Source organism: Psittacula echo, assembly GCF_963264785.1.
Source record: "Psittacula echo genome assembly, chromosome: 1".
Lineage (NCBI taxonomy): Eukaryota > Metazoa > Chordata > Aves > Psittaciformes > Psittacidae > Psittacula > Psittacula echo.
Window position 1 is genome coordinate 65,613,963 of NC_137735.1, and position 23,589 is coordinate 65,637,551.

General features: G+C 37.2%; 1 protein-coding gene across 1 annotated transcript in view; it reads left to right on the forward strand.

Moving 5' to 3' along the window:
- Positions 1–502: 502 nt before the first annotated feature.
- TTC29 (tetratricopeptide repeat domain 29) overlaps positions 503–23,589 on the forward strand; it is a gene marked incomplete at its 3' end in the record, with an annotated part of 134,407 nt that continues 111,320 nt past the window's right edge. Inside the window, exons 1-3 of the mRNA XM_080638920.1 lie at positions 503–683; positions 4,094–4,177; positions 22,133–22,356. Coding sequence (XP_080495046.1) covers positions 565–683; positions 4,094–4,177; positions 22,133–22,356 — 427 coding nt within the window. The 5' untranslated portion in view covers positions 503–564. The remainder of the gene's footprint in view (positions 684–4,093; positions 4,178–22,132; positions 22,357–23,589) is intronic.

Here is a 23,589-nt window from a genome sequence, read left to right on the forward strand (position 1 = left end):
CTATATGACAAAAAAGTCCTATTAGCATTTATGTACTTCAAAATGACAAGCTAGACGATTCTACATAACTGTGGGGCTTTCAGCTTTTGTTTTAAGTCAAACCCTGTGTTGTAAGAATAGCATTACTTACATTTTTTATTCAAAGGATTGTTACTATTATGATTATGTATTATTTTGAATGTTAATAGAGTGCCTGTTGTTGCATTGCACACTGTACGTTCAATCATTTCTCTGCCTTATATATTACCTTAAAATATTACTAATACTTGGATGTAGATAGCTTGAGGAAGAACAGGGAACCATGTGCAAGTAAGGTTCCTGAATTAGTTGTCCCTGTGCAAATCAAAAGCACTCCAGGGAAAAAGAGAAACCCATTGAAAGAAAGATCATGACCATTCGTTCACATTATGTCCTACTAAAGTAATGCTGAGGTCTGAAAAGATTTGTGTGGAACCTGAGTCCAGTTTTACATGTAACGCACTAGGAAAAAAAGGAAGTTGACTGAAGAGCAGCACAAAAAGAATAAGAAACTTTTATCACTGTGAAGACAGTGTTTCAAGTAACATGTTTGGTTTGTTTGTTTTAGTTAAAGTGAATATGTTGCCTCAAGCAATCCTGCAAAGCCCAGGGGAGCATCCCAGATTCATAAAGCAGACTCTTGGCCCCTCATTAGACTCTGCAAGGTATGTACCTCTTTTCTTTCAGAATTTATGGTGAATATCTTCAATCAGCTAAGGTGACAAATTCTGTTTGGGTTTTTTTGCAATATTTAAAACTACAAAACTCAGAGGCAAAGAATTTCTCTTTTAGGAAATCTTCATAATTAAAAGAGGGGAAAAACCTAAATAGGAAATGTGTTCTGTGTAAGGCTGATATCCTAATTTCGCAAAACCCCTTCAACAGCTGCAGGAAGTTAGTTCTGTTTAGCATTGTTATGGATGTAGGTCATTGAAAATGTACTTATTTGGATGAAAAGACAAGATTTTGGTTTTTTTGTTTGGTTTTTTTTTTGTTGTTTTTTTTTTTATTCAGGCTCATCTCTCAAAATATGGTGAATAAAACTAGCTTGAAAAACATTATCCTGTACTTAATAACTGAGTTAACAACAATGCCATAATAGTTCCAAGCCATCTTCTTGCAAATGCCTACTTGGCTTCCTGTTCCATTGCACTCATTTCTCATTTTAGTTACTTGTATCCATACATTTTTGTCTCCCTCAGCGCGTGTTGGTCTCAGTTACTATTCTGCCCCAGTATGGTCTTTTTCCTGGAACTTCCTACATTTCAGAAATAATTGTGGCTAATTTCTTCTTATTCCACATTTCCCTAACACCCCTTCCCCACCCCCCATGCCCCCTCAATCACCTTAGCCTTTGGCTGAAAAGTCTGCAGCATTTCAAAGTTCAGCAGCTGCATGTCCATGCCTAAAAGCAGTGAGGATCTAGTAATGTGGAAGCCTTGGGCCCAGTCTTTCTGGAGGGCTCGTACTGCCATATTCTTTGATAGGAGAAAACTGGAGTACAAGTTAACAGAATAGGCAGTGATGATAGAAAGCTTTGTGAGAATCAGTTTGGTCCTTTATGGAACTTTGTTCTGTTCTTTGAGTAAAAAGCCAGGTGTATTAATCATGAAGTTTATTTCTAGGAAAAAAAAATAGTAGTTATTTTTTTGTTGTGTAAATTGGTAACATAAGTAGTGATAGGAAAGCATGGTGTAAAATGTTAACTCTGGAATAGGTATCTATTGGATTAAATATATTTGTCTTAAATAGAAGCCAATTTACAGGTGAAGTAGACTTTTTTATAAACTATTTATGAAATACTGTGAGTCATCCTGGAAACACTGGGGAAATAAAGCTAAAACAGTTTGGAAATAGCAAGTGACAACTTCTGGAGGGAGAGAAACAATGCCACTTTAGCCAGTGCCATCCTCACCTCATTTCTTTATTAAGAATCAACATCTATTCCAAGTCACAGTCCAGTTCTTCACATTAATTAAGTTTATTGGTTTTAATTCTCATTGCTTATTACAAACCATTTTAAATAATGATTATTCGAGATGACAAATTTTCTACTACGTATTTTTTCCTATGTATCATCTGCCTGTCTTTTCTGTGTTATTGCTACATTAACATATTTGATAATAACAGCCAGAATGAGATAAGAATTTATTGTTTTTACTAACTTTAAAAAAGGTTATTGCAGAACTTACGTAAACAGTAATTGTTTTGCAATTTCTTGCCTTTGGTTTCCCCACCCCCCTTGGCTGTAGTTCTCTTTAAGTTAGAGAGTGTTAGCAAACAGAGCTCAGAAATTTGTATCTTGACTATAAGGCAGGTGACATTTTAAATTGTATCTGATTCTAGGGACTTTCCCCCGATTGCTTTTTCTTAAAATACCTTTGAGAAAATAAAGAGAAGACATCAAGCTTTCCTTTGTTCCAGTTAGAGATGATTTTTAACTGCAGTGTAGATTAAATTGCAGCAAGCTGATAGTGATGCCTAGGAATTCGTTTGTTGTAGTTGACTGTTTCAGTTTGAGGGTTTGGACACCCCACCCATATCTGGTGTGTTCTCTAAGCGCGGAAAGTTCATTTTTGCAGTTTTAAATTACGAAGGTCACCGAGTGTTTATTGTGTTGCCTACTGAACACTTAATATTTAATTATCCAGAGATATTATTTTTCAATTTTTGTATTACCTCATGTAAACCTACTGGATCTTGAAATATGTTTTACATCAAATTAAAATATGCAGTAATTACCTTATCTTCATTATCCTAATGTATCTTCCTAAATTATGACTATTTTGGTGTGAAAATTTTGATACGGATTAAATATTGGTATTGATTATAACTGAATTTTTATGGCAATATCCATAAGGTGTACATTTTTCATGGTCAGCAGCAGCTCGTATGGCTTGTGTTATGTGCAGCTTGAAAGCATAAGCCTCTGTTCGGTGCAGCAGTAGTAATAAATTCTGGAACAAATTTAGATGTACTATTTGTGCCAGAAGTTTTTACTATTACATTGTTTTAAATACAAACATGTCAAATATTCTACATTGCTTAGCTATTTTGTTTTCATTTAAATTAACTTCATAAAGTGTCTTTGGTATTCTCAGAGCAATAAGGAGAATGACGCTTATATTACCTAACATTATGAAAAGAATTTAGTCTTGCCACTGTAATGGAAGACAGCAGTGTAATACAGAGAAAGACGAAAGTAGTAGATATATGTGGAACATTGATGTTGAATTTCTTTTATCTTTGAGCAATTAACCCGACAACCTTCATGCTCTTTTAAAGAAATTTACATTACTTTTATAAAGATAGTATCCTCCAAAGTCAGGATATCAGAATCTGTTCAAGTACACTTTATGGTCAGTAAGTATGTATTATCCTTTAAAATTCTAGGCATCTCTTGTGTATCAGAGTGGGGATGCAAAGAGATGATTGCTCAAGTGAAAGGTGAAATGATGCACAGTTCAAATTTTAAAATTCAATCCATGCATCCTGATATTTGCTGTTTGTTTTGATGCCCTTTGTATTACCCTGTTAGCGGACCACCTTTTGAAATATGCTGTTTGAAGTGTGAAAAGCTGAGAACAGTGTTAAAAGTCTGCATTGCACTGAGGAAAGCATTCTGAGTTGGGTTTGGGACATTTTTTGAGGAGGTCTGGTTTTTTTTAATTTCAAAAAAATTAAATACAAAATAGATTGGACCATTTTGGCCCATACTGGTAATGCAAAAATGTAATGGTTCTTCTTTAGAAAACAGTTTAAATATGGATGGCTTAATCAATTATTACTGATTTAGCTAATGCACAATTTCTTCTAGTTTAGACAGAAATATGAGGCAACCAGGTCCTAGAAAGCTAATACTAGCTCTGTTTTCTTCTAGAAATCAAGATTTAAAATACCTACAGACCAAAAACTTAACAAGATATTTGTATGTGTTTATAGAATATCTGATATATTACTTTCTCAGTATTTTAGTATTTAGCTCTACTTGGCAATGCTAATATATTATAAATGCTGCAGAAGTCTACGTTAGCACCTCACTGTGTTTCTTTTAATTTTTTTCATTTAAATTTAGGATTCATTTGATCAAAGCCAAAGATGGCATCGATGATTATTTGGCGAAGAATATCAAAGGGTTGTCAAAACAAGAAGCTGCTGCGTAAGTTGGCTTTTTTTGAGGCATTTTAACATACCTAAGTTTATTGTTTCCTTTGTTTCTACTCATCATAATCATTTAAATTTAAAGCTCCCCAGGCCCTACCCTTTTTAGTGGAACTTGGCATTTAAAATTGAATTTGATATTAAATAATGATGGCTCATTTCTCCTGATCTTAAATATATCAAAGCATTTAACTCCTCAGTTTTACCAATTTGTATATTTAACAAAGTATTATATCACATTTGTAACATTATTGTTAAGATTGTGTCAGTAATTATGTTTAAAATTGTGTTTCTCTTTTTTTTTTTTTCCCCCCTTGCTTTTTTTTTCCCGAGCCTCTGTGAAATATCTCCTTTGGGGTGGAAGCTTCGTACACCGACATACATATTCTTGTAATTTTGAATTACTATTTAGCCAAGCCCAAGTGCTGACTTCTGTGGTAAAGCATTTAATACACCATTAGTTATTTAAAAACCCAATGAAAGAAAGAAATCTAGATAAGTTTTTGATTTCTTAGAGCTGAGGTATTTACATTTAGAAGTTACAAGAGACTACAACCGACTTATTCTTCTGGAGTCTTTTAACAGATCTGGGGTTCAGCACCATCAAAATTAATGAAAGAATTCTAAGAAATCTGAATTGCTGGTTGCTTAAGTGAGATGATTTATTTATTTCAATATTGAAATAATAAAAAGATGCATATACAAGGCCTCTAGGCACCTTAACAATTAATATTGCAAGATCACCCTTGCAGCATAAAAACATTGTATCAGTCAGACAGGAATTCGACCAGTAGTTGCTTGCAGAGCATGCTTTTTTCCTCCTTCCTAGCTCAAAAATGGACTGGCAAACCTTCCCTAAAAACTTTCATATTAAAATCTAGAAAATTACCAAATTTGAGTTGAGGGGTAACAACTTTAGCAGTGTCCTAAAACCATACCAGATTAAGGCTCAGCCAGCAGACACCTTTCTCTTTCCTGTAACACGTCCAATTTGCCTTTATTTTTACAATGGTAACATGATAAAGCTAGTAAGTGTTCTGACTGTCAGTACAAAGACTGTAATGTGTCTGATCTGATGCTCTAGGAAAGCAGTCTGTTTAAAGGAAACTCATACCACACTTCTTTTATTTGGGTTTTGTCTAGGTTCAAAAATGAAGGACTAAAGATTCACTGAACCAAAGTTCAGTGGTAGGATTGGTCAGGACCTTCTCAATATGTCATCCCAGGGTTTGCAAAGTTCAATTTGTTCCTTTGTTTCTGTATGAGAGACTGTTATCATGGTCATGGTCTGTGGGAGAGAGCAGCCTGACAGTGACAGGAAACTGAGTTAAGGAAGTCCCATGTTACTGCTCTGTGAGTACGTATGGTTGATGTGGAACAGTTACCTTTGATCATGCTGTCGTACTAATTGTGCTAGGTCTCATAGCTGGTTTAATTCCCTGCTTAAAGAGAAGGAAACTAAAACTGGTCTGTGACGCGGTCACATTCTGCATGAGCTGGATCAAAATAAGGAACAGATCCTTCCTGAGCAAATGCTGTGTTGACAAGAGATCCTGTCCCCTGAATTAGGGGTAGTGTAGTTGCTCTGTGAGGGGAGATGTATCAGACCCCAGGGAGCAAGCACAGAAATAAGTACATTAATTTATTGTATCACAGTATCACAGTATGTTAGAGATTGGAAGGGACCTCAAAAGATCATCTAGTCCAATCCCCCTGCCAGAGCAGGAACACCTAGATAAGGTCAACAGGAATGTGTCCAGGCGGGTCTTGAATGTCTCCAGAGAAGGAGACTCCACAACCCCCCTGGGCAGCCTGTTCCAGTGTTCTGTCACCCTCACTGAGAAGAAGTTTCTTCTCAAGTTTAAGTGGAACCTCTTGTGTTCCAGTTTATACCCATTACCCCTTGTCCTATCATTGTTTGCCACTGAGAAGAGCTTGGCTCCATCCTCGTGACACTCCCCCTTTATATATTTATATACACTAATAAGGTCACCCCTCAGTCTCCTCTTCTCCAAACTATAGAGACCCAGCTCCCTCAGCCTTTCCTCATAAGGGAGATGCTCCACTCCCTGAATCATCTTTGTCGCCCTGCGCTGGACTCTCTCCAGCAGGTCCCTGTCCTTCTTGAACTGAGGGGCCCAGAACTGGACACAATATTCCAGATGGGGTCTCACCAGGGCAGAGTAGAGGGGAAGGAGGACCTCTCTCGACCTACTGACCACCCCCCTTCTAATACACCCCAGGATGCCATTGGCCTTCTTGGCCACAAGGGCACAGTGTTGGCTCATGGTCATCCTGCCATCCACTAGGACCCCCGGGTCCCTCTCCCCTACACTACTCTCTAACAGGTCGTTCCCCAACCTATACTGGAACCTGGGGTTGTTCCTGCCCAGATGCAGGACTCTACACTTTCCCTTGTTATATTTCATCAAGTTTCTCCCTGCCCAACTCTCCAGCCTGTCCAGGTCTCGCTGGATGGCAGCACAGCCTTCTGGCGTGTCAGCCACTCCTCCCAGCTTAGTGTCATCAGCAAACTTGCTGACAGTACACTCAATTCCCTCATCTAAATCATTGATGAATATATTAAATAATACTGGTCCCAATACTGACCCTTGAGGCACTCCACTAGATACAGGCCTCCAACTAGACTCCGCCCCATAGACTACAACTCTCTGGCTTCTGTCCTTCAGCCAGTTTGCAGTCCACCTCACTACCTGATCATCCAGACCACACTTCCTCAATTTAGCTATGAGGATGCTGTGGGAGACTGTGTCAAATGCTTTGCTGAAGTCAAGGTAGACCACGTCCACCGCTCTGCCATCATCCATCCACAATGTTATTTCCTCATAAAAGGCTATGAGGTTGGTCAAGCATGACTTCCCCTTGGTAAAGCCATGTTGACTGCCCCTCATAACCCTCTTATCCTTGACATGTCTTAAGATGGCATCAAGGATAAGGTGTTCCATCACTTTCTCGGGGATGGAGGTGAGGCTGACCGGTCTATAGTTACCCGGGTCCTCCTTCTTGCCCTTTTTGAAGACTGGAGTGACATTTGCTTTCCTCCAGTCCTCAGGCACCTCTCCCGTTTCCCAAGACTTGGTAAAGATGATGGAGAGTGGTCTAGCAATGACTTCCGCCAGTTCCCTCAGCACCCGCGGGTGCATCCCATCTGGACCCATGGATTTATGGATGTCCAAATTGCTCAACTGGTCCCTAACCCATTCCTCATCGACTAAGGCAAACTGCTCCAGTGACCTGACTTCATCTGAGGTCTCAGGAGTACAGGGCTCTTCAGGACTGCCTCCGGCAGAGTAGACTGAGACAAAGAAGGCATTCAATAACTCTGCCATCTCTGTATCTTCTGTCACCAGGGCACCCACCCCATTCATCAGTGGGCCAGCCTTGCCTCTGGTGTTAGTTTTATCAGCTATGTATTTGAAAAAGCTCTTTCTGTTGTCCTTGACCCCTCTCGCCAGATTTAATTCTAAGGAGGCCTTAGCCATCCTAGCTGCCTTCCTACATCCTCTAGCAGCAGCCTTATATTCCTCCCGAGTGGCCAGCCCCTCTTTCCATGACCTGTAAACTCTCCTCTTCCACTTGAGCATACCCAGCAGTTCTTTATTTAGCCACGCAGGTCTCTTGGCCCTCTTCCTTGACTTTCTACGTGTCGGGATGCTCCGCTCTTGAGCTTGGAATAAGCAATTCTTGAATGTCAACCAACTATCCTGAGCCCCTTTACCTCAAGCAGCCTTGCCCATGGGATTTCCCCTAGCAATTGCTTGAAAAGGCCAAAGTTTGCCCTGCTAAAGTCCAGGGTTGCAATTCTACTTGCTATTGTACTGGTCCTACCACACAAGATCCTGAATTCCACCATCTCGTGGTTGCTGCAACCAAGGCAGCCCTCAACCTTTACTGCTTCGACCAGACCCTCCTTGTTAGTGAGGATGAGATCCAGCAGCACTCCTCTCCTGGTTGGCTCATCCACCATTTGGATGAGGAAGTTATCATCCATACACTGGAAGAACCTCCTGGACTGTGGCTGGGTTGCTGAGTAGTCCTTCCAGCAAACATCAGGGAAGTTAAAATCCCCCACGACAACCACGTCCTGTGACTGTGAGGCCGCTCTCAGCTGCCTGTAGAAGGCCTCGTCAACTTCCTCACCCTGATCTGGTGGCCTGTAACAAACACCCACAACAGTATCACCCCTGCCAGCCTGCCCCTTAATTCTCACCCACAGACTCTCAACTCGCTCGTCCCCTGTCCCTGGACAGAACTCAGTACATTGCAGCTGCTCTCGCACGTAAAGAGCAACCCCACCACCCCGCCTGGCTGGCCTGTCTTTCCTGAAAAGGACATAGACCTCCATGAGTATATTCCAGTCATGTGAGCTGTCCCACCACGTCTCTGTAATTGCCACCAGATCATAATGTCCTGACTTAACACAGGTCTCCAACTCCTCCTGCTTATTTCCCATGCTGCACGCATTGGTGTACAGGCATTTCAAGGAGGGAGCTGAGCTCACCAATTTCACCCTAGGATTATAGGAGGCCTCCCAGTCTTCATCAATTCTAGAGTGCTGCCCCACTGGGGCAAGCCCAGCTACAACCCCATCCCCCTTCGAATCTAGTTTAAAGCTCTCCAAATGAGCCCTGCTAATTCATGCCCCAGCATCCTTTTGCCTCTGTGAGATAAACCTTTCCCACATGCCATCATCCGGACTGGAGCCTTATAAAACCAGCTGTTATCAAAGAACCCAAAGCCCTGCCTAAAGCACCAGTCTCGTAGCCAATTGTTTATGGACTGAATTTTCCCATTCAGTCCCACATCATCACCGGAAGATGGAAGAAGTGAGGAGAAGATCACTTGAGCCCCAGACTCTTTCACCATCCGCCCCAAGGCCCTGTAGTCTTTCTTCATCCCCCTCAGACTGTGGGAAGCAGCTTCCCCCCCACCTGTCTGGAAGACCAGCAGTGGGTAGTAGTCTGTCGGGTGCACCAGGCTGGGGAGCGCCCTGGTGATATCCCTGATCCGGGCTCCAGGCAGACTACACACTTCCCTATGATGAGGGTCAACTCTGCATATCAGGCCCTCTGTTCCTCTCAGAAGGGAATCGCCTACAACAATGACCTTTCTTTCTTTCTTGTCAGAGGCAGTCTTGAGGCGCGAAGTCGACCGCCTTTTCCTAGGTGACCTTGTAGTCTGGCCTTGCGCCACATCCTCACTTACCTCTCCATCAAGATCCAGGGCCTCAAACCTATTACGGAGGGGCACCTGGGGAAGCAGGGCAGGAAGGGAGGAGGGTTGCCCACGGTTCCGAACTGGAACTTGCTTCCAGCCCTCATCGTCTTTTTGTCACCCTAGTTCCACGCCAGCTATGCAGTGCTGCTGTAGTCACTACTCTACAATTGTTGTAGACCAACTTGCCTACCCAGTGACCTGTTTCAGTCTTTAGCCCCAGTGGATTTCCACAGTACACACACTGTGGTAGGGACATAAGTGTTCTCTGTGATTACACAGGAATTCACTGCTGTTTTAGTGAGGCCTTGGGGCTTCAAAGTTCATTTTACAGATCTGATTTGATCATGTCAGCCTTTTACTGCTATTAAAAAAAAAAAACAACAAAAACCAAGCCAACAACAACAACAAAAATCCACGCCCAAAACCCCTTCCTATGCAATTTTTCTTTTTATATCCAAACTCTTAGTCTGGAGGTTGTGAAAAAAGAAACCAGCAAGGAAATCCACAATGAAGTGAGAACTTTATCATCTGTTCTGCAATACCTACACAAAGTGGGGTGTTTCCTTACTGGTTTGTAATATGCTGTTTTTCAAAGTTATCAAAGCCTCTTGCAAGATTAAACTGATACATGTATTCTAGTTTATTTCTATGGAGGCTTTTTGAGTACATCTTTTAAAAGACTATTTTCATGTTCTTTGTAGTTAATTATTCTCAGAATTTTAGCTTTTGATAGTAGCTCAGCAGTTACAAAGCTTTTATAGTATGTCATTTACTACTGCTCTTCCATAAACTTGATACAAGCATTTGAGAACAAACAAATGGTAACAAACTAGCAGCTACACAATTAAATTAGTACTAGGATAATATCTTTATAAAAAACCTAAATGACCAGCTGTAATTTTAAAACAATTTATAAACTAAGGGGATGCCGTATCTGTAAATGATCTTACTGAAATCGATGTTATCCTTTCTATGCCTTGGCAGACAACAGATGTTTTTCTGAAAAAAAAAAAAAAAAAGAGAAATTGCTTATAATATACTCTGTATTTCTTTAAATAGTTTCCATTCCAAAAGTGGATTATTGCCCTTTATCTTTATATCTGTACTTTTGTTTAATATGGAGGTTGTCAGTCATTTCTCTGTTAAGAGAAATTCTTGTAGCCACACCACTCCTTAATATTGAGCACTCTTTTTTTTTTTTTTTTTTTTTTTTTGCGGGGGGGTGGTGGTTGTACATGTTAGGCAGATTTATTACCTACTAAATAAAGACATGTATGGCTAGTAGCATATTTATGGAAAAAAGTAACAATATTTAAATTAAAACTCTTCCCTAAAATTGTGTCCTTCACAATATTCTTTAAAATTAAGTTAGTTTCTTCAGAGCTGAAGGAAAAAAGGGTTGCAGTTATCCTTCTATCATACAGTATTGTACTTTGTTCCAGACTTCAGCAAATGAGAAAAATTTTGTTGAGTGTTGTTATGTTATAACCTCATTTTTCTGTGAAAAAATTTGGAGATTTTTTCATTTCTCTTCTTTGTCATAATTTTTTGTCCCAGGGTGATATAAGAGGAAGATGAAACAGTTCTTAAGAAAAATAGTACTTTAATCATATTAAAACAGGTTATTGCTTTGGGTTTTTTCACTGATTTTGTTTTCTTTGCTTCTCTAAAACTTTAACTTGAAATAAGAAATGAATGCAGTGCAAGTAGCTGGAAACGGACAAAAGTGAAGGTTCCATTAATGCAGCATGTGACTGCTTTTCTGCTACAGCATTAGGCTTTTGTAAGCTTATGAGGAGGCTGGCTGACTCCACTGGCCTCAAGTGAGCCTTCCCAGACACTTTCTGTTAGTGGCCTTGACTCACCAAATCATTAATGGCTCGAAACTGGGTTGCCAGAAAAACCACGTAACAGTTCTTTAGTCTTCATATTAATGAAAATTGTCCAAATATGACCATATCATCAAAACACAGTTAAAAACTAGAAAAAGAGATTTTGAAGTCTTTTTGATGAAAGGAACAGCTCTGTTTAGTATTAACCAAAAAAAATAAAAATAAAATAAAATTCGTGATGCTCCTAGATGTATTTCTGTGATTGGATGATGCAGTTCTTGTATCCTCAGTCAAGACCCCTTGGTAATCAGATGACGTCTGAATTATTTTCCAGAGACTGTATGGCTTGACCTAGATATGCAGAAAATTGGTGTTTGTGTTTTCTGTCTTGTGAGTGGTGGGTCAGTGTGTTATTGCCTTGATAAATTTGTGTCAGTAAAGACAGGCTCTGATATGACTTTTTCAGGCAGGAGATGGTATTATTTTATATGCATTCAATCAGATGGTTTTTGAGATATAGTAGGTTGTTCTGCTTAGAATTCACCAGAAAGCTGGCCCTTTTCAAGATCACCTGGAACACAAAATGGCAAAGGCTTTCACCCTCAGGTGGGCTGTGTCTCCCAGAGCAATTGACAGGTATCTGAGCTAATACTGGGAAGATCAATCATTAAACTAGTTTGCAGATTGTATAGCGACAACTGGAATATTTTTGCTCTAGGAGCAAATGGTTGAATGTAGTGTCAACCCTTTGCTTCCGTAAATTTTTGTCCTTCAGATAGAGCAAAGGGATTTTCATCTGAATTTAACTGATACAGAGGACTAGGTTAATCACCGCATATAATCAATTTAAATAATTAAGAATAAGTACTTTGATTAGTTAAACCCAATCTTTTAGGATTTACAAAACTGCTTTAGAACATGGTGGATTATACTTTTGAAGCACCTGTTCCATAGCTTACATAGGGAACTTAAGGTGACCAGCTCAAGTGTAAACATGTAAATATACAATTAAATCCTACACTGGAGAGCTATTGAATTTTGAAAGTTGTAAAAAGGATCAGGTAGAAGTCTTAGAGTTGTGTTCGCTACTTCCTGCAGTAGCATTTCTACAAGAAGCTGGCAAGTCCAGAACAAAAGTGACCTGGCATCTATATTGCATCTTCTGTTTGTGCCATCTGCTAGAAGATTATTTTTCCATTCTTCAATGAGAGAATGAAAAGGGGCAAATTCAAAAACTTCACCCTCCCCCACCCCACCCACCACCCCCACCACCCCTCCCCTAGCAAGTTTCTGCTGTTTTCAGTGTCAGTATCAGCTATGTACAGTTAAGGAAAAAAAATGCTGGAAAATTAACGAGTGAGTAATTGTGAGTGCTCAAGATAAGTTTGTGGAAATAAAAGATTTCTTTCCTACATCCTTAATTCTACTACCAATTTGGCTCCGAATATTCAACCCCATCTGTCCTCCAAGACTACAGGAAGAAACCTCCTCATGTGATTAGAGGCCAGGATGATTTGGAGAGTCCACTGCAGGAGAAGAATGGGGTCTGTGGGCTGATGGAGAGCAGAAGGACTAGGCTGAAGGGTGTTCTGTTTGTTATTTTCATCATAGCCATGTGTCCTGGGTTCAGCCAGACTAGTAAACCCTACTATTAGGCTGGGCTTCTTATCTTGTCCTCTCTTTGTAAGTTATTTAAATCATTTGGTACTCAATTTTAGATTTTTTTTGCTTTTCTATTTGTCTTTATTCTATCTTTTGCATTGATGGACCAATTTATTAAGGAAGCTGAACACAAATATTTTCTTGGGATTTTTGATTAATCTAAACTTTCTAGTAGCTGTTGCTTCTACCAAATAAATTAGTAAAGTGACTTCATAGGTGACATATGAAATCTTTTACTTAACAAATAGATTGGGACAGCTTATCATATTGCTATGGGTGAGGTTTCTTCTTCGACGGTATATCACATTGTTATGGTTGGAGGGATTTTCCACAACCTTAAATCTTTACTGGGGCTTCCCAATTTGAACATGCGCAATTTAGGCTTATGAATTCTGTGTTGTGAAGTGAATATGACCATTTCTGTGTTATGAGGTGAGATGGTGTTACATAGCACTTAAGGGACAGGGGAGGGGCGCTGCCAAGAATAAGAGTTATGAAAAAAATAACTTGGTGGTGTGGGATTAAGACAAGGAAGGAAGAGTGGCAGCTGCTGTTACTAGAAACCTTGCATAAGGCAATTTTAGACACAGATAATGTGTAAAAGCAGATTCTGCTTCTACCTTGTATTGCAGTCCCTAATTGCACAGTATTTGGTTCTAGTGGTTTGAGCTGCTACCTTTTCTTTTGTAGATAGCACTATGAAGGCAGAGGGAGAGAGGAGAGCTCAAGGTAGCTAAAGAAGAACATAGCAGCAAAAGGAGAAAGGAGTAAAGTGTTCTTGCTCTTTCATGTTCACGATGATTTTATGGTTCTTGCTGATGTCAATCTTTGGATATGACCTGTGAGCACCTTATGACTGCATTACTCTGAGAACTGGTGGAATGTTGTGTTAACTCCACATTTTATGAGGATATTTCTTCACTTTTAAATACTAAAAACTACAGAAAAGAGTAAATCAGAACCAAAGAAATGTATCTTTTCATAGTAAAAGAAATTTTAAATTAAGGCACTCTATCCCAAACTCCCTGCTGATTGTGGAAAGGGAGATGGTACAAGTCACTTATTGAGCTAGATGATACATTTTAAATTTCTTTCACAATATTATTTAAATATGTATTTTTTTCTGTCTGAATTATTCCTAACAATCTTGCTTGCCATGACCAGGATTCAATGTTTATTAAATAACTTTCAAAAAAAGATTTTTAGCACTTAGAGGCATACATTCTTTTTGGTTAAATGAATCATCTCTGTGAATTCTGGGCCTGATAAACATTATTTAGTGTAACTAGGCAGTGATCTAAAGAACAGAACTGTGTGGGAAGTGAATGGTTTGCCTTTCCTAAAGAAACTTCTCTGAGCGTTTGTGTAATGTGAAAGGTTTTTCTTGAAAAGGTTAAAAAAAGTTCTAATCAACTTCTGTACATTATGTAGAACTTCATTTTCTAAACTCTGCAAAAGAAAGTTTCATATTTAATGGGAAATCATGAATTATTCCATTTATTATCTACTTCCTCCTTTCAAAGACATGATCTGGATAAAAGGCGGGGTGAATAATTTCAAAAAATACAATACATTTTTAATGGGAAGGTGCAAACTACAGATTCTCATGACTATTAGCAAGTATAGAGGAAACAGAATTTTACTTGCAAAAACTCATCAAACTCTTGCAAAGATAAAATACATGACATACTTTAATAAAGAAGAACACAGTGATCTGAAGTTTTCCTTTTTTTATGTAACTTGTTGTTTTTACTAAGTTTGGCCTTACAGTTTTCTAGTGCTTTCATTTCTCAATAGTTCAACAATATTTAGTACTGAAGATAATATACAAGCAATGCACAACTGACTTCTATTCTTAAAACGCTCATAACGGTGAAGCATCTCTAACATACAAAGAGAGTCTGAAATAAAGACAGTCTAATTTGCCTTGGTACAATCACGACTTCCTAATAATTCTCGCTGTGAATCCTTCTGAATTGTGTAAAATCCTCTCTTTTCATTTTCCCTCTGAATCTCTGTGTGGTCTATTTGTCTTTAGACTACTGAATAAGTTCTGTTAGAGACTTAAATGAGCTACCATAAACAAAAGCAAAAATACTGTGAGAATTGTTCATAGCAGTAGTATAATAAATGTGTAGACTTGTATAGGGTTCTATGATAATTCATAGCATCAGCTTGAGAAGAATCAGAAAGTAAATAGTTATGATTATCTTTTTCTAAAGATAATTTTGTACACTGTGAAAGAAACTTGCAGAGAAATTTGACTTCTCCAATATCATACAAGTCAAATGGAAAGGGTTCCAAATTCAGATGTTTCTAGCTCTCAGTCCACTAGGTTAGCTCTGAAATAAAAGAGGAAAGTTGAGAAATACTTCATCTTGATAAATAACAGTTCACAAAATATGTTGGAATTACTCTTTGTTAATGAACGTAATTAATTTAGAAAGAAAAGCAGAAATATTAATGAAGATAATGTTTTTGTCTGATTATGCTTGAAATATTCACAGGTGTGTGTGGTCTTGTTTGTAGAATATTTTTATAAGGCTAGCATTTTTATCTTTATTTTTAGTGCTTTCTTTTCATTTCTGTTTAGGGACATAATGCTCCAAAAGTTCATTGCTAAATTTATATTTCCATTTTCTGTGTTAATGAGGGTTCTTATTTATTACAGTACTTACATTCATTTTAAAGTACTTTTTCTGTGTCATCCTTTGATGTTTATAATTGATTAATTTTTCATTTTATGTAGTATTAAAGTGGCAGCGTAGCTTTGAACAAAAGGAAGCGAGTTCAATATATGTGTTCTTTGCGAGATCCTACTGACAGGTTATGCATCCACCTTTGATTGCATGATTTAGGTTAAAGTGTGGTTTGACAACAGTCAGAAAGTCTGAAAGAGAAGATGAAAAATACTGCATTACTGATGCTGAAAGTTGAATGGAATATATGGTATAAAGTACCTATATACTTGTTTTCTGATATACTGTTATTTTCATCTTTCTATTAATAGTTCTGAATACATAGCTCCATAAACCTTTTCTTATTTAAAAACAAAATCTCAATTGTTACAAAAGTCAATTTAAAGTAATGTTCTTCCCTCTCAAGATACATACAAATTATCATGAAATATTTTTTATTTATTGTTTAGAGTAGGGAATTCCTTTGATAACATTTTGAGGGCTTAGTTGATTTCATGTTTGGGTTTTTTTAATTAGGACATTAGCTATTTCAGCTTTGTAATTTGGAATTAAAAACCATGCACCCACCCCAATGTAAGTTAATTCTCAGCCTTAGTAAGAAAAATTCTGACGTATAACTGATGTCTATTGCTACTTAATGGCACTTATTGTACTTTCTTTAATGACATTACTATAGTCTACAATTTAACATATTACTATCCAGTAAATATTTCATAGAATCATAGAATTAAAAGTATTTAAAGTATTTAAAAGTATTAAAAGTATTTAAACGGGCAGTCTTTAAACTAGAATTAGAGGGTTGTGCCCTGATTCAGTTAAAGAGCTCTGTATAAGTAGCAGCATGTAGTGAAAATGTGCTGAGTACTTAACCAAACTGATACACCAAAGTACTTACGTATATAAATTTTCACACTGAACTCAGATACTCAGATGACTGAGATACATTTTCAAATTAGCTATGTACCTATAACTTCGGTGGATTGCAGCACAGACACGACAATCTAGATTTCAATAGTGTGAGTACATGGGTTTATATCTCTGTAACCTGAATCGTAACATTGCTGAATGCAATAGTCAAATCTTCAGCTTCCAAATTTACCAGGTATTGGCATATTTGCTTTTTGTGTTCAGCAATACCCTGCAGAAGTCTGAACTGTATTTCAGATATGGGTCACTAACAGTGTTGGGTTTTGACTGTCCAGCTATAACTAAATAATAATTCCTCTTTCAATTCTTAGGCAGAGCAACCTGAAGTTACAAGCTGTTACAGCATCCTTGGCTTTTTAGTGTTTTGTATAGTTTGGTTTGGGGTTGGTTTTTTTTTTTTACTTAATGCACATATTTTTCAAATTTTAGTGAGGAAATTCTGATCTCCTCTTGTTCATGCTGTTTGTTTGCATGTAAGTTAAGCACAAAGTAGGAAAGTATTCACATACTTTATTTAATTTTCATTTTCATGTAGATCTCTAGACATGAGATGTGAGGGGGAAAATAGTAAAATGTATTAGTTTGAACAAACCTAAGAAAAAATGTCTTGATTATTTTTCAGAATTTTGTGAGCCTTCTCCACGGCATTTGTATCAGTGATTGATTTGCTAAATGCAGAAGGAAATCCCAAATGGATGAAGCCTGTTTGAATACAGTTTTTAAACGTTATAATAATTAGTAATTATTTTACACTGGAAGTACACTTTAATATTTCATATCCTATCATTGTTTAATCCATGCCATTTTGTGTTTTACAAAATGGGAGTGCTATAGTATGCTTGTATTGTAACCATCTGGCATTAACCTACAGTAGTAATTAAATCCTACAAATTTAAAGATATGAACCCTGATACTAAAAAAAAAAAAAAACAAAAAAAAAACCACATAAAAAAACCCCAACCAACCAAAAAACACACCACAAAAAAAAACAAACCCTGTCATCTGAGAATAGTAGACTTTTACACTTATTTTGCATGTCTGTAATTGACCACACCAGACAGGAGGCATGGAGAATTAAAATAATAATAAATAATTCTGTTATGCTATACTGACTGTTTTGAATTTTTCCAACACCCGTACCTGCCTCTTGGTCTCTTAATTTCTTTTTTCTTTTCTCTCTTTCAGTGTGAAGGATAGCATGCCAATAGCCTTGCTGTGCAGGATTTTAAGTTAAAGGGAATGTAGTATGGTACTGTCCTGATCACCTAGATTTGCTTAGCTGTCTTGTAAAAGTACAATGCCATAAAATAGGAAGGTGTTTGAGATTGCAACAACAGTGTAATTTCTTTAGCCTTGCTGAAGGTTATTATTTATGATTTTTGCATGGGTAAAGACAGATTAGAATCAGATTTCTGTGGTTCCTCAGCATGACTCCAGATCATTTTAGAATAGCAATGATAATAAATAAAAAGAAATCCATATCAGAAAATCATATAAGTAGCTATGTAGTTTAAGAAAAGTATGATGCCTGTAGGAATACTAGATACACTTAAAGCAGTGTTAACAATAGCAATCGGTGCCTTTTCAGGCTTGCAGATCCACATTCAATAAATAGCTTCTTCCACTCATGTGATATACCACATGAAATCCTTATCTATAGCATGGCATCACTAAAATGACAATTTCAACTCTTGGTGGTTGTTTGGTGCTAAAAATTATTCTGATCCCTCACCCCCATGACACACATGCAGAAGGGCATAGATTTTTTCAGCACCTCATGCATAAAATGCCACATTGGCATATACTGCTGGTATAGGATAAATGCATGATACCTTACCAGAGCTACTAAGTGGACCTCAGTCATGTTTGACCCAGTCTGATTAAATAAACATACAACATGTGCAGGATTTCAGGAATGACAGAGGTAACTGTACAGAGGAACAGTGGATTCTCAGCACTGTTTATGTTTAAGTATTATAGTTTTCATCTGTTGAATTTCATGGATTGAAAAAAGAATTAAACAAATCTGCTTGAAATTAAAAACAGATTAATTGGTATCTTTGTTTTTACCATAAATGCACATACATGCTCCACACTTCTTTAAAAATTAATCTGTTTTCAAAAAATCCATCTGAAAGATTTTTTTTTCCTGGCATGCCCATGTGATCATTCGAAAGGGAAAGAGGACTTCAGTTTTATATTCACCTCATGCTTCAGTTTTAACATTAAACCCAGCCAACATGACAGAGCTGTCTGCTCTTTCCAATTCGACCGGTTGAGCTCTTTACAGGCAGCGTTTGTGTGGCTGTGGCACTGTGCTTCAGCGACACGGCGTAAGACAAACCGGAGCCTTGGCAGAGCAGGGAGCGCACCGCGTTGTCTCTGCGCTCTGCCGGCGGTTCTGCGCTCCCGCGTTTCATCCGCGCGGTCCCTTCCTTTGTTCTGAGGCCTTGCCCCGCCGCTCTGACAGCTCCGGGATTGACATATCCTGGGTGCAGTTTTCCGGATTTCCAGTAGATGCCCCCAGAGACCATTAAACCTCTTGAACGGCCCCACTTCAAACAAATGAAAGGCCAGTCTTTTTTCATTTTCCTTCTTGAAGTAACATAATTGTTCAAAGGAAGCCTAAAATCGGCGTAGCCGCCATGCAGAAAAACAAACTTACCTGCTTAACAATCTATAATAATTTATTAGGTAGGAAGATTCAAAAGGTTTAACGTAAACTGCTTCATTAGTGTAGTAGAAACCTACTGTTAATAGTTGGATTTTGTAAAATAATGGACCTTTAATTAGGTATCAGTTTTTTATATTGATATTAGAAATCAAGTGATATTCGGTTACATTAAACGTGAGATGCTCTATTTAAACTCACATTTTACATGCTGCATGGCATCATAAAAAATAGTATGAAAAGGATTTTAAGGGTTGATTTATAGTTTACCTCAAGATATCATGAAAAGTTTACTTCTGTCACCTACACTACTCCAGCTGTTCAAAAGCACTGTTTGGTGGGAAAAAGGGGCACTGACATTTTCATCTGTAACCACTTCAGTAACTGAATAAATTTAAGAAATCGTTGCAATGTCAGGCTCTCCTAGGTGTCACAAATACTATTCATCCACACAATATCATTCACTTCTAGCCCTATTTTATTGTTTGTGTGTGATCAGTCACTTGTGGCTGATATATTGTAGAAGCTTAAGAAAACAATAGTATTATTTTGTGCTTTGTGTATTTTCTGGTTTTAAGAATAACAGAGTGATAACTTTACGACTGTAAAATTTGAATAGTTATACAATAGATAGCAGCTTCATTGGTTGTGAGCTAAAATCAATTATCTTCGCCTAAAAAAAACCCATGCACTGTGCTGTATGATTACTGTATGTATGTTTACAGCACTTTATTAATTAGGATAGGATTTATTAAAAGCATATTGACACTAATTTTTAAAACTTGCCTATTTTATTGTATGTTTTGTTCTCCTGAATTGGTTTGCTAATAATGCTATCTTCTGGAGAAAATGTACTTTGACTCCAAGCAAACTGCATCAGTATACGCAAAATAATGTTACATGGACACAGTTTTCCTGTTTATACAAATACAAGTACTATGCTCAGTGACTATGCAGCAAATGTTAAAAATTAACTGAATGACCTTTTGTTTAGTTACTGTGAAGATCTTTTTGCAGTACTTTCTTGTTTACTTCCAATACATCTAATGATCTAATGCATGCACACATATACACATATAAAGATCACATTATAGGAATAAATATGCCTGTGTCTGCTCTGCAAGTTGTTATTCCACTGCTCTGAGTTGTATTACTGTAGGATTCAGTTCTAGGCGTTTGGAAGTTTATAGGAAATTTTACCCATATTCTTCAATTATTTTTAGTTAGAATTTTAAAACAGAAAGCAGAAAGCATTCAATATAGACTAGAGAATATATTGTATGGGATTAGCTTAATGTCTTTACAGTATTTTTAAGCCATATACTGTGCATCTGATCTGTGACAAATATAGCATATACTGGCAAATTAAAATTACATTTTTAAAGATATTTATCATTTATTTTTCTTAACATTTACTTTTCTTAACATTTACTTTTCTTAACATTTACATTTACTTGTTGCAAATATTTTCTGGTATAAAATAGTTATGTCTTTTCTCGTGTCTGTATGACCAATGCATGCTTTTCAATCTCAAAAAACACCTATTTATGTATTAAAGATAAATTCAGTACTGTCTAGTCTAAATTATATCAGGCTTTTGTAGTATTTTCGTATTCAGTTTTGAAACTGAAATACAAAAAAAACCCATGAAGGATTAGTGTGCATCTATGGAGTAAGAAATAGATTTTATTTTAATTGTATTAAATATGAACTTATGCTGATTATTTACTTCTTACATCTTACATTACTTTTTATTTCATTCACATCTAGTTAAGAAGTTTTTTACATCACTTCCATCTTACTAGCATTGTTAAAGAACTGCAGTAGCTATTTTTGGCTAGAAGTATTAGTCTCATTAGGCTATTGTTTAGCATGAGGTCATCTGAATTTATTACATACACTGTAAATCTCAGTTTTCAGAATTTCGTATTTATTTGAAAGCTGGTGAGAATCTGGAGTTAGTGGATTTTAATCTAAAAAGATAGTCTTGAAAACAGTTTGAAGACTTAATGGAATATAAAAAATAGAACTAACACTTCTGGGTGCTTGCCATTTTATTGGGACAAAGGTTTGTTTTCTGACACTAGATTCCTACTCCTGCAAACCTTTACGTCTGTACTTTAGTGTTACAGGCAGTCCCATTGGACTCATAGTTTTCTCCAGGATGGGACACAATGATTGTTTCATGCCACATAAAAGAAATATTTTGATTATTTCCATAAATAATACCCCAAAAGATATATTACCTCTTGAGAATATTTGATTGCACAACTTTTTGATATGTATATCTTATCAGAGTTTATGAATGAGATAACTTTGATATAAATTCATCATTGCATAATTTGATGTTAAAATTAGGGAGAAATTATCAAAATTTTACATCAGTAAACCAGTCCTAGCTGAAGTTATATGCTAAACAGAAGCAAAATAATACCTAATGATTATGTTTCTGGCATGGCATTTGTCTGACTTTTTAAACCAACCCATCATGTCCTACAGCAAAACTATTTAACATATACATTGTTTTGACATGTGGAATGTGCCTCATTTTTCCCTGTGCACTGTTTTAAAGCAAAATAAAAGTTCATTGTGTTTTCATGAACTAATATAAACATGGGGAGAGGGGGTTTCCCATCAGTCAGCCTTTTTTACCAATATCAGCTAAAGAACACCAGTATATTTGTAATATGTTTTCAATACATATATATTGGTATTTATTCATTATTGCCATATTTACTTCCCTATGGCATGACATTTGTAATAGTATTCTAGCAGGATGCTTTTTGAGCGGGGGATAAAAATACCCTGCTGCTGAACTGCAGAGGTCTCTTCTTGAAAGCTGTTTTAGTTATCTGTACTTATTTGGTAAGGTGGAGAACAGAATATGTGTTTAAAGGCTTAAAATCTATCTTTCTTATTCCCAGTAACAGGAATTCATACAAGAAGAACATCTGCATAGACATGCTGCGACAGGGTTATCACAAGTCCTTCTCCGAGCTCTTCGCTCTGATAGAGAAGTGGAATGCCTTGAGGGAGGCTGCAGGGCCTGGGTCAGCCATATGGCAGCAGAAGTCCCTGGGGGAGCAGCCTGATAAGCTGGATCAGCTTTACCACTTCCTGACCAGGGCTGAGGCAGCCCAGCGAGCAGGTATTGGGGGGATTGTGGGTAGCAGAGCAGCGGGAGCCGCAGCAGCGAATGCCTGGGGGAAGCTTCCAAATTGTTTCATGTATGAATTTGAAACACTACTGCATCTTAGCACATTTCAGCCTTAGTCAACTAAGCTGTATTTATAGAATAAATGATTAGGAACTGCAGATATCAGGAGAGGTTTTGTGAAGGAAAAAAAAAAGGAAAACCATGTAGAGTGCGTTATGATATCATCAGAAATGTTTGATGTATTTATAGCTTTGTTAAGATCTCAATTAATTTCTCATTGTTTTATTATTTATTGTTTTTCTTTCTCTATTGATTTGAGTAGCTGGGTTTGTATCAGAAAAATTTAATAGGTGAAATTCTGTTTCACACAGTAATAGTTTTATAAATCTGATTTTATTAAATACCCTGTCTGCTAACTGTGTTTGGATTTGTGACTGACTTAAAAAGGATTGTGAACATGTCAAATAAAATACAGCACACAGATGTAAAATGCCACCTGTGAATTACTAGATATTAGTGAAGACATAAGTCCAAATTACTGTATTTTCTCTATTGCCTACTATTTACTAAGCGGCCATATCTATCATTTCCTTTTACTATAAATAGTAACATTACTTATTCTGTCTTTCTCCTTTGGAATAATTGTAGGGATGGAGGCAGATAAAGCTCTAACTGCAGTGCTGTTTGATGGCTGAGCTGATATCACTATAGTTGGCTTGTTTCAAGGTTTGATTGTTATAAATATGAATACCTACAGTAAAATAATTTAAAAAAGGAACAGCAAAAAAACCCTTTCAGCACTTAAAAACAAACAAACAAACAAACAAACACATTCATTTTAAATGTTTATTTCATGTTTACTATGAAAGCCAAAAGTTATTTTTCAGTGTTAATTCACTGTAATGCTAGACAGGATGTCTAGCCATCCTATGACTGGAAGGAAGCTTCAGATTTGCATGAAATACATCTAAAACCCGAATAGGCACCCCTGTACCTTGCAGGTGTAAGAGAGAAAAGTTCTGCACTCAGACTGCCCTGACAGAAGCATACTACTGCCAGCAGTTTGTTCAAATAGTAGATATGTCTTATCTTGATGGGCCTGCTTCAAGCAGCTGCTTAAGGAGATAATTTTGCCTTCCTTCAGTGCTACAGTGTTACAGACTGACGTGTGACAACAGAGTTGGCAGACATGCTGTCAAAGTCTCAAGGCACTGCGGACCATGC